General features: G+C 40.9%; 2 protein-coding genes across 2 annotated transcripts; both read right to left on the bottom strand.

Annotated features, from left to right (window-relative positions):
* Window positions 1–1355: 1355 nt before the first annotated feature.
* On the bottom strand, window positions 1356–4342 carry LOC128448911 (meiosis-specific nuclear structural protein 1). The gene is made up of 4 exons (XM_053431770.1): window positions 3185–4342; window positions 2529–2620; window positions 2337–2439; window positions 1356–2064 (listed from the first exon to the last, which is right to left on the bottom strand). Exons 1-4 carry the CDS (start codon window positions 3425–3427, stop codon window positions 2041–2043), a joined length of 462 nt encoding a protein of 153 aa, XP_053287745.1. The 5' UTR covers window positions 3428–4342; the 3' UTR covers window positions 1356–2040.
* A 153-nt stretch (window positions 4343–4495) lies between these two features.
* On the bottom strand, window positions 4496–11865 carry ctss2.1 (cathepsin S, ortholog2, tandem duplicate 1). The gene is made up of 8 exons (XM_053431767.1): window positions 11599–11865; window positions 10823–10947; window positions 10547–10669; window positions 10029–10181; window positions 8836–9060; window positions 7068–7233; window positions 6777–6879; window positions 4496–5570 (listed from the first exon to the last, which is right to left on the bottom strand). Exons 1-8 carry the CDS (start codon window positions 11618–11620, stop codon window positions 5471–5473), a joined length of 1017 nt encoding a protein of 338 aa, XP_053287742.1. The 5' UTR covers window positions 11621–11865; the 3' UTR covers window positions 4496–5470.
* Window positions 11866–12150: the final 285 nt, after the last annotated feature.

Below are 12150 nucleotides of genomic sequence, written 5' to 3'. Positions count from 1 at the left end.
GTTACGTACAGGGTTCGAATTACGTGGGAGCCAGAGGGAGCCGAGCTCCCAGAGAGTGAGGACTAGCTCCCATGAAAGCAACAAAGTCAAAAATCTGAGGGGGGTCACTCATATCTGAAGCGGCTGCCATATGTGACATTGTAATTTAAAGTTAAATAACGCTCATTATCCATCCCTGTGTGGTCTCTTACCATTAAAGACGTTAAATTAAAATAGGATACCATACCATGGGACATAGCCAGACCGTAGCCTACCTGACGCTCATGAACGCAGCATGACTGCAGTTCACCACCACACCACTAGTCTGGAGCAAACCGCATAGTAGATACAATCAATTTGACAGGTCATAAAGTCAGAAGAAGAAGTCGTGTGCTTTTAGCTTAATGTACTTTTGAGATAAATACATCTACATCTAAAAGAAACATCACGGTCAGTTATGCCACTGACAAGTTTCGGGTTTACAGCCAAAAAACTAAAAATAGTAGAAGATTTAGGTTCAGAAAATATGGGGCTAGCCACAGCTAGTCAGGCGCCCACTAGCTCTACCGATACCGTGACCGAGGCAGAGTGCGTTGTGGCTACAACAAGTCATCATGATGTTGCTGCTGGGGCACTTACCAATGAGGATGTTGAGGAGGAATTGGACAGAGATGAAGAGCCTGGGGAGACTTGGTCCGGAACCGATATGATGGAGCTGGAACACCGCCATCTTCCTAAGAACTGGGGACTCAGTCAGTGGCGATCCTGGAAGGAGAGAAATCCATGGCTGTGTGAAAGTGGGTGTGGTCTTGGGTGCGCAGCAAAAACTGTGTTGCTCCATGAGAAAAAGATTGGGATGCACCTTTAGGATGCATGGGTTAATGGGACCGTCAGTAGCCCACTACAAAAGCAGTTACGTAAGAAGATGCACCGTGACAGACTTGCTCATAAAAGAGCCGTGGAAATAGCAGAACTCAAACAAAAATTTGTTCTGCCTAACAAAGTTGTAGATATGAGTTTGGCTTTCATCGACGTTACATCAAGCTTATTTAGGGCAGCGTGCATCGTAGCAAAAAGAGAGAGGGCCATACACCAAATGACGCCGATCATGAAACTTAATGAGCTTAATGGTACAAAAATTTCTGTACAAAAATGTCTCTGTCTGTTGTGTGCGTGTGTCAAGTTATATACAGCTTATGCCTACCGTGCGCAAAAGCGCTGCTCGTGCCTAGACTAGAGATAGAGACCCCCTTAGAGACAAAAAGATAATTCGAACCCTGGCTACCTATGTCCCCATGTTCATATGTAAGAACGTGTTACGTGGAGCAGATGTGAAAAGGTCTCACCTGTTCTTCACCAGCCAGTAGTCCAACCAGCTCTGAGACCCGTAGCCCACAGCCAACACCCCGTGGTTCACATGCTGGGTGCAGCTCGGGTCGGTGTACACTCCTGATTTCAATTGAGTCATATTTTATAATATAGATCTTTTATTCAAAAATGTATTGTCTATATATTCTATATGTATTGCAAATAAAGTGACTGGGGGGAAAAATCTAGGTCAAGTCTACGTTTTATACTGTGTGTAAAGATAAAGAGATTGTTTGCGTGTGTTATTTGTGACCAGCTTGTTCTCATGTTGATCCCATGTTGATGGGAGAGATGAGAAAGTGTGATGCTGTGTGAGCATTGGCACTCACAAAGGGAATCTTGAAATCTTGTTTTACTAAAATGAATCTGAATATTTGACTCTAGCAGCTGCTGAACACATTCCTGTCGTACTTTCTGCAACTGAAACCAAACATTGTTCCCAACAATTCTCTTCAATGACTTGTTGACCTACAGAACCTAATCATGACCTGGCTATCTTCAGAGAACAATGTTCTGGAACAAAAATCTCCCTTTGTATTAAAGATTTATTTAAAGAATGAATCAAGATACACTGATGATCAAACACTTGTTTGATCAGCAGAAGGAATGAGGCTGTGTAAAATGATTCATGATTCCCACACTGGAGCTCTTTCTCTCTTCTTCATCTGTCTGTCCCAGCAGCGCCTCCCTCTGTCACTCTTCTGTAGCCTCCAGTTTCTTGAAGAGAGCGATGAACATGTTATTATCAAATCAGGTTGTTTGAAACTGACATTGACAGATGAACGATATATAGAGAAAAGCTGCTGTTGTAACAAAAACATTAAACTCTGTTCAGAATTCTCGATATTTTCAAAAGTTTAAGTGTCTAGGCTTCATCGCATACTTTCTAACTCTTAAATACTAAGATATACTACTGAAATCCTGAACTGGATCCTGGAAATGTTTTACTATAATTCTCTATACTTGAAATCAACAGGGACTTTGCTCACCATGGTATTAGACCGCATGGCCTCCTGCTCTGAAATCAGTGCAGCTCTCTCCTTGTTCAGAGATGCATATTTCAGATTCAACTCCAATTCTCGAAGCTTCAAACTGAAACAGTCCAAAGGCAGGTTTACAGAGACCACAGCAGAGAAAGGATGTACAAAAGCAAAATTCAACCAGTAAGCAAGTGTGTTCACCTGTTCTCTTCGATGTACTGCTGAAGCTCCAGCTCTTTAGCTAACCTCTCCTTTTTTTCAAGTGGCTTTATTCTCTTTATTACGTCCCCAGCCTAAACGTCAAAATCAATTATGAGTATCTGCATTGATCAGGGAGCAGTTAACACCTTAACGATAGAGCAAAGTCTTGTGTAACAAGGCTTTTCAAAGTTTCAATCCTGGCATATATGATTGCTCAACATTAAAGACAAAATTCCTCAATAAGGAAACCTTTATCACACGATTAAGAATCTCACTCACATTTTTTTCAGCAAAGATGAAATGAGAAGCTTGAGTCTACAGTCCCAAAAACACTCACTGTCAAAAGTCAATACTGCGTCTCAGTGGTCCTTTATTAGCTCTATTTAGTAGTGACCTTTCCTCTTGAATCGTTATGTATAACCCCTTTAATTGATTCATCACAATACATGATTTGGAGCTTTTCTCACACTATTACAAACTGTATAATGAGGGAGTTTTTTCTCTCCACAGTGGCCAAAGTGCAGCTCATTGTGGGAACTGTTGGGTTTCTCTATAAAAGTTTAGGTCTTGACCTTATTCTGTTATGATTTGGTGAATAAGAGGTGACCGGGGTGACCCTGTCGTGTATTACAGTCACATAGGGGCTTCTCCTTCACCTGCCAAATGAGTCTCCTCCTCTCCTGCCTGCCCACCTCCTGCTTCATTACGGCAAGGAGCTGCCGATCTCCTTCACAAATCTTAGCCGCCTGCATTCTGTGCCGCTCGTCAGCGAGGCGCTTATCCATCGCCCTCCTCAGGTCCCAGCAGTGTCTCTTCTCAGCCTGTGAGAACGCACACGTCAGCATCAGTGACAACACAAGAGCAGTAACACTGCACAGTAACCGACCGGTCTGTAGCATCAAGGTGACTCTTAGCTTTGGTTCGCAAGCTAGGTTTTACCATGTTTGCAGTGACGTTGTTAAGTTTATTCCTCTCAACTCTGACACTCGTAAACCAGTTTAAATCAATGAACTTGACTCGACTCTGGAGAGGAGTCCCAGTTAGTTCCCTGAGCGGTGTTTCTATCAGCCAATGGAAATGCAGTAAGTGCAGGGTTAAATCTTGGTAGCAGTAGCTCTTAGAGGTCAACAGAAATGGCCACTGATGTAAAGGCAGATTCCTTTGTTGACACCCAGTTGAGAGGCAGCTGATTTTGTTGCATATACTAGATAACTGACAAACAAGGCTGTACTCAACAGACAGACACTTACCTATTAATTTAACCAAGTTTTATTCTCGTGTCTTCAGTATTTATATGAATTCAGATAACTGACAATGACTCTGTGACATATTACTTTCCATGGAGTCATGGACAGTGAAAATGAAGTTTGAGCAATTGGTTCCAAAATTCTGTCACATGATCAGAGACAACACCTGATCAAGTCTAGGCTATCGCTATCACTGCATACACACTAATAGTGATAGCGCCAACTAGTGGTCGGTGTGAAAATGAAGTTTGAGCAATCGGTCCCAAATTGCACATACTTCATCAGATTCCCTGAAGAGACATATGAGTGTGTTTGCAATGAGTGTTAGCGCCACCTACTGGATCAAGTCTCTCTCTCTCTCTTTTAAACCAGCCAGTCTCTCTCTCTCGCTGGGTCTCTCTCTCTGGATCTCTCTCTGGATCTCTCTCTCTCAAATTGCCTCTATCTGGAGTAGAGGTTTGGTTGCATACAAGTGTCTCATAATGATGGTTCAACAACTCATTGTTTGCATAACAAATTTGTTCTATATTTTTATTGTTTTATAGTATTAATATATTTATTCTTCTCTACAGGACTATGATCATTTATCACCAGGGCTGGTGCTAAAGGATAGTCACCTTAAATTTCCCTAAAGGTTTTGTGAATCCACTTCAAATCAAAATCCAAGTGTTGATTAAAAAAACACACTTTCCATTAATCAGCCACTACAGACAGAGAATATTAATGTTTCAACAGTTTAATTATTGTCAAAACCCATTTCACTGTCTTTCTTTACAGCGGTTAAACATTGGAGGAAACCTGCTCATTAGTTGCAGAAAGAAAGTATATGAAATTAAAGCCAGAAGCCAGTTAGCTTAGCATTAAGACTCAGAACTGCTACAACGTCTTAAAGGTTCACTGCAGCAAACAAAGAAACCATCCAGACTATCATTGTGTTGTCAAACCACTTGTCATCACTTTTTGATTGGATTAAACAGAAGATAAACGCATCATCGAAGGACTCGAGGTTTGTGTTACCGAAAATGCAGTTTCCATAAAATTGGAATCTGTCGGGCAGCAGTTAATAGTGTCGAGTTTGCATGTTCACCCCGAAGCGAGACTTCATCCAACTTCCTCCCACAGTCCACAGACATACAACTAAAGTTAACTGGAGACTTGGTAAAGTTGAATATTTGGGGTCAGTGGGAAATGAAAACACCAGAAGGAGGTTTGTTCTCTACCATTGAATTGGACGATCCCTGGTAACATGTAAAAGCTAAATTGTCCAACACACCAATTTCCCACGTCAATGGTTTCCTTTCAGACGGCTTTTATGGCAGGTTAACAGCTGCTGGAGCAAAAATCACTTCTTCACCTCGACTGCGTCGGGGCACAGACGTGATGTTTACTGAGACTAAACCTACATATGGATCCAAACCTGTCTGAGCCTCAGCAGCGAGTACCTACATTTGATTATTACAGATTTAAAAATCACACAAACACAAGACAGTGAGTTCCAGGGATGAGGTGTTTAGAGGAAAACTTTTAAATTCCACCTGGAGATATGTTTATGTAAGAATACACCAAAGAGTGCTGGTACTTTTAGTATCACTTTCCCATTAGTGGCTCTTACTGTAAAAACATTTTCATTAAAAAATTGGCACAGAACAAAGAATTGAGTTTGATTATTAAAGATTTCTTTGTCTCTCCGTGCTGCTACATGATGGGATAGCTGCAGTACTTGGCGATGCCACACTGGTCGTTCTTGTTGCGCGACATCTTGATGTAGCCTTGTTCTCCGAAAGACGTTCCCCAGCTGGAACGGAGAGAACAGAAGAGAACACCACCAATTAAATAAACAGACAATGCTTCCTGGGACTTTACGAGTAAATGTTATGTGATGAACATATGAACAGATGCAGACAAATCCTCATTTACATGTTTTGTAAGTTATGGAAGCAGCATTTTCTTCATCTGATAACTTGACTACATCAGTTTGTCTTCATCTTAATGCCATTTATATATATTTATATATATAAACTTTATTGAATCCACTCAGATCTTCATTGGTCAGTTTCGAGAAAATCACTTCAGTAATTTTTGTCTTAATCCTGCTGACCAACAAACAGTTTGTTTGATCAAGTTTTAAAATCCATGAGATGATTTGTTGTAAAACGTAAAGATCTGAGTTCATGTTAAAAATGTGTATCTTATTTATAAGTTAAGCTCATTAACTGAAAACATGAAAATTTAACAACAACAACGTAACTTCATCATCGTTGTGACTCAAGCAGCCTGAATTTATAAGGTCGGCCCCGCCCACTTCTTCAACGCTGTGTCGTCAGGTTGAAATAAGATCCAGGTGAGTTAGAGACGATTTCACCACAGGAGATTAGACACTGGGATTTATATTTATATATATATAGATATATATATGTTTACACATTTATCTATATATACCTGTATATATACCTGTATGTATATATATATATATATACATTTAAGGTAAAAAAAATAACAAAGTCTTTTGATATCATATCATTATATCAGTGTGTTAAACGAAGACGGACACTGAAAATTCACAAGAAATCACCACAAACCACAGCTGTAAAATAAACCGAGTGGACTAATGCCGATTCTTGATTAATTATGATTTTTTTTTTTTTACGTAAAATGTATTTGAAGTACTCAAGAAGAAGAACATGAATGATTAAATGCACTTAGTTACTGTTCACAGCTATAAACATGCACCGAGGAGGAAGTGATGAAGAAAACCACTGTGGTGAAGAACGTGATAAACCACTCTGACCAGTTTCACATGATAAGATTGACTGACACCAGACTCGTGGTCGAAGTCAATCTCTGTTTCTAGAGAGCTAGAACAGCACATCCTGAATTCCCTGTTTCACTTCCTGTTCAGCCTCTGATGCACGGACAGAACCACAAGCAGGAACATACGTTACAATTGTCCCCATGTTCATATATGCACGTGTTACATGGAGCAGATGTGAAAAGGTCTCACCTGTTCTTCACCAGCCAGTAGTCCATCCCGCTCTGAGACCCGTAGCCCACAGCCAACACCCCGTGGTTCACATGCTGGGAGCAGCCTGGGTCGTTGTACACTCCTGAAACGAGTGCAGTAAAGACTCTAATAACAAATACATCTCAGCATATCTAATTTCATACTTAATATATTTTTTAGACACCTTTAGAGCATATTTTATCCAAATAACAAATGTCGGGACATATGAAGTCAGCAAACCGATCCAGTTAGGACATTCAGCTCCTGAGAGTCACACGATGTGGAACTTACCGCTCCGCCAAAAACGAAAGTTGGGCCTCGTGGCGTCGATGCCCACCGAGATGGGCCCGATGGTGGCGAGCGCCTGCTTCAGAGCCCCCTCGTCGCCTTGAGGCAGGACGCCGAACTTGGAGCAGTTGGCGGCTCGGTAGGAGGGGCTGTAGCGGCACTGCTGATCCTGAAGTGAGGAGATCAAACTGAGTCACACAGCGTCCATGACACGGATTTGGCCTGAGCCGTAAATGAACCCTCTCTTTAGAGCACCACAACCACCAGGGGGCCCTATTCAGACAAAACACCAATCTTGTAGTGATGATGTCATTTGGAGCCAAACTTTAAACCTTAGATAAGCACTCAGCCAATCATGAGTCAGACTCAGCTGTCAATCTTGACGCCTGTTTTTATAGTAAAAAATAAGTAATTCAAACCAAACCTGGCACATAAAGCTCCAGCCACCAGGGGGCGATCAAGACACTTTGGCTTTACTAAGGAGCTGCCATCTAATTCTGGCTGTAGTAGAGGTCATAAACCTCCACCTCCTCCATGTTAGCAATTGGGACATGGACACGTGTTCATGTTTCTGATAAGTTTCTTTTTAATAAGTTATGTGACAATGTCATAAAAACAGGCTGAGATGTCATGATTGACAGCTGAGGCTGACTTGTGATTGGTCGGGCTACAAATGACGTCATCACCGCAAGATTTTTTTCAGTGGTGGAACAAAGTGGGGACGTGTCGTCCATCTTTATTTACAAACCCAGCCGTGTCCTGAGATTGAGATTCTTTAAGTGGTTAAAATGGAAGAGGGAATACATTTTTAAACTAAAATGTCGGTTGACGTCTACGTGGTTAATTCTTCTCATTGCTGCTCAACAAGCGAGTCAGACGGGGAATAAGTGAATTTCCGCAGAGACGATTGTTGCTCATTAAGAAGCTGTTTCTCTTCCTCCTCCAACTCCTCCTCCTCCTCCTCCTCCTCCTCCTCCTCCTCCTCCTCCTCCTCTTCCTCCTCCTCCTCCTCCTCCTCCTCCACTCAGCAGCGAACCAGATGGAGCCTGGAGGACAAACATGTTGTCCGCTCCGATTAATTTATTGTTGCTCCAAAGAGACATTAACAGCCGACCACAGCCAAGTGAGGAGAGTGTTGCTGTCTGCAGCCTGGAGGGTTGTGCTTAACTTATTGTTTCTGTTGGTACACCCACACACTTTGTCTCACACAGGAATCCTCTCACCGGGAACCTGAGCTTGCACTGGTTCCCTACATGTTTACACTTTAAAAGAACATTAGGTTTTTATTTCTTCTGAACTGTGAAAACAGGACAGAGTCAAACAGAAATCAGATCTCAGTCCTGGATTGACCCAGCATTTAGTGGATTATAATCCCTGTTGGCTGGTAAACTGATAGTTAAACTAATGATTCCAGCAAAGTCTGTGAGTTTAAATACAGACGATACTTATTAAATAAATATATCAAGACACTCAGAAGAGCTCATACTTCTGCGAAGGTCACGTGATTGTCTGGTTCTCATCCTAGAAATAGAACAAAAAAGGAAGTGGTTTTTAAGATCTCTGAATTATTCCCTGAAGAATTATTGATAATGTTGACGGACGCTTTATGAAGCAAACTTAATGGGTTCTTGCTCCGTTCCTCCACCAAGTTTGGTTTAGTAGTTTTTGCATGGGACTTTTTTCTTGACCAATGGAAAAGCAGCTGAGGGAACAGTCGCACCACAAAGTTCATTTAGATGCTAAATGAGTTCAAACATCTCCTTCCACTCACCTGTCCTCTGTACGGGTACGAGGCCTCTGAGTCGATGCCCTGGTTGTCGATCACGTACTGGAAGGCCTGGGTCATGTAGCCCCCGTTGCAGCCTTTGTTGCCGTATTTACTAGAACAGTCCACCAGGTTCTGGGGGCTGAGGTCCACCAGCTTCCCTCTGGTCTTGGCCAACTGGCCCTCGAGGGCCCCTGCAGCACTGAAGGCCCAGCAGGAGCCACATGAACCCTGGATTATAACAAGATGTGTTACTGTGACGTCAGAGACACTCACATCTACTCCCAGGTTCAAACTTATTCCTAAAACATACTTAATTTAATTAAACTTAATAATAATATAATATTCTGCATCTGATTTGACACTTTCACTCGCTTGGCAGCAGGAGACGAGTTTGAGCAGATGAATCCACTGGAGGTTGGAAAAGAGTTTAAGAGGTTAAAGAACTTTTGTCAATTATATTTAACTTGTTGTGAAATCAATACTTGTGAGTCTCTGGTTGAATGAAGCTCCACATCAGCTGTAATGTGTCAGTTCTGAACATCATTTCTTGTTATAATATTTCAGACACAAGAAATAAATTTAAAATATCCTCTTCTGTTATTGACTTTTTACAAACTCTCAGTGGCTTCAGTGACTAACTAAAGAAAAAGGTCACCGATTAATTTTATTTAGTTTCTTTGCCCATTAACCAACATCAACTTACTCCGAAACAGAGTTTGTTCAAATGTAAAACAGTTTAAATATAAAACTATAATAATAATATAGATCCAATTAAATATCATCTCTTCAGTGAAAACTGACAAAAAGGTCACAGAAAAAAATGAGGTTATTGACACATAAAATAATTAAAGATCTGAAAGTGTCTGGATGCATCAAAACCAAACTTCAACACTAAAGTTAATGCAATAGAGTCATAATGAATATTCATAAAGTACATTAAACTGACATAAAACATTTGCTAATGCTATTGTCAGCGAGTGGGTTATTATATATATATATATGTGTGTGTTGGGTAACAGTGGTGGTGTGACGCCTCCTCTGCCAGTGCACGATGTGAAACATTTGACAAACATGTGGTTGTGGTGACGTCTTCCTGTTTTAACAAGAAGCGATTTACAGAAATCAGGAACCGGAGGAACGTGGGTGAGTTGCTGAATCTCTGTGGCTCCTCACTGGTGGAAACTCTGACTCTTCACCTGGTTTTTGACGCTGGTGACGAAGCCTTGGCGTCTCCAGTCCACTGAGTCTGGAAGGTCAACACCTGACGTGCCCTCGAAAGGAGATGGCGCCCTCTGGATGTGGGCAGGTGGAACGAGCGTGGCGTACGACTGCATGATCTCCTCTGTTGTCTGTCAGGAAGTAGAGAACACAGCAGGAAACAGGAAGCGCTGAGGTCAAACCACCCAGATTCATTCAGCAGCGTTTTAAATGAAGTTGGATTTCACTGTTTTGTTAAGGTTGAAACGCTGAAAGCATCAATATCCTGGATGTGTGAAGCCAGAATAAACATCTGTTACATGTTAAACTGCTTTAATTCTCTTTCAGAAGTATATTACAGATGTGTGTCGTCTGGTCGGAGATAGTAGAAAACCTATTAGTCCCTCTGGGGGGTCCCTAGTTTGAGTCATTGATAAATAGACGTGATGATGGTGAATCAATAACGATCAATGATCAGCTGTTTGTGGTGTGAACGGCCTCGGAGCGAGCGTCTCACCAGGTCTCCCATGAAGTTCATACTCAGGTCGTAGGTGTGAAGCCCCATCGAGACCTCCAGGTTGTGCATGTTGATGAGCATCAGGTTCTCCTCCCACAATTCCCGGCGGCGCACATCCTCCACCTCAACACGAGCACAAACAGAATCAGTGCACGAGGTCAAACCGTGTGCCACTTCGTGATAAATATGGATTTTTACAAATCCGCAAACGCACATATTTGATTTCCAGTCACGAGTAAAATCTGTGACTGAGCGTTTTTAACAAAGAGGAATCACCTCATCTGGATACGACTTCCCATGAGTCTTCTTCCACAGCTCCCAGTGGACGTCCAGTCTGCTGTCCAACACGGCAGCGGCCTGGACACACAGGCCCACGAGCAGCAGGCTCGCCAGCATCAGCCCTGTGGACACACACATTTATTATAGATATTAAAACAAGTAGTATTAAATGTATCTATATCTTTACATACTTACAAATATATTTCATATCTTAATTTAATTTTTTCCAAAGATATTCATTTAGCTCTATGTATTTACTGCTGTTATATATTTTTTTACCAGAACCTGAGACAAACAACTTCTCAGTTACGCAACTTTCCTAAATGAGGAAATACAAAAATAAAATACATATGATAGAATAACTTAATCTTCTTACAGTTATTATTATGAATAGTAGTATTACAACTATTATTACTGTTATACGATTATGATTATTATTATTATAAGAAGTAGTAGACGTAGTCTTAGTAGAAGTAGTAGAATCATTATAAGTAGTAGTAGTAGTAGTAGTAGTAGTAGTAGAAGTAGTAGTATTCCCCTCCACAGTCGCACTGTGTCTCTGTGTAACTGTGTAACTATATGATAATTACAGTTTTATTCTTCAGTAACTTTAACTTCACCTGTTGTCTCGACACTAAAACGTGAAAACGAAAGTAAAACTTTCATTTCAGACTAGATTCGTTGTTTTAAATCGACAGGTAACGTTTCCGTGTTGATGCGAAGAGAAGCAGAATATTTCAGTCAAGAGTTTAAAAGTTGAAACTTTCTCTCACCTTGTTTGTTCTGAGTCTTCATCGTCGCGTCTGAGCGGAGAGATTTTCCTGCTCTATGATAAAGGAGAACAACGGGTCACATGGTTTGATTTCTTCTTCCTCTTCTTCCTCTTCCTCCTCTTTTCACACAGCACAGCTTCTCGTGTCTCTCGCAGATTCACTTGAAGCTAAACCGAGAGGAATAAACAAACAACATCTGTTCTCCTGTTTCCTGAAAGACTCGAAACATAGAAACACCTGAAGAATGAGGATTTTAATGTATATTCACAGAACTGACTCAGTAGTGACCTCTAGAGGCTGCAACATGAACAGCATCTTACAAAACTAAACCAAACATTAAATCCTTTAACAGAAAATACACAGAATCGTTAAAAATATATTAATTTAAAACTTTTATTATGATAAAACTAATTATAATAATAATAACATTTGTTTTGCTTTGGTGTTTGTTTGTTTGTCAGCTGTTATCTTCTGTTCCACTAAATGTTTGAAATGTTTATTCTCAAATTAGAAACTTCTGATAAATTGTTTAACAGTATAGAGGTTTTTTAA

Source organism: Pleuronectes platessa, chromosome 10 (assembly GCF_947347685.1).
Source record: "Pleuronectes platessa chromosome 10, fPlePla1.1, whole genome shotgun sequence".
NCBI lineage: Eukaryota > Metazoa > Chordata > Actinopteri > Pleuronectiformes > Pleuronectidae > Pleuronectes > Pleuronectes platessa.
Note: the sequence above shows the minus strand (reverse complement) of the source record. Positions and strands in the feature narration are given on the sequence as shown.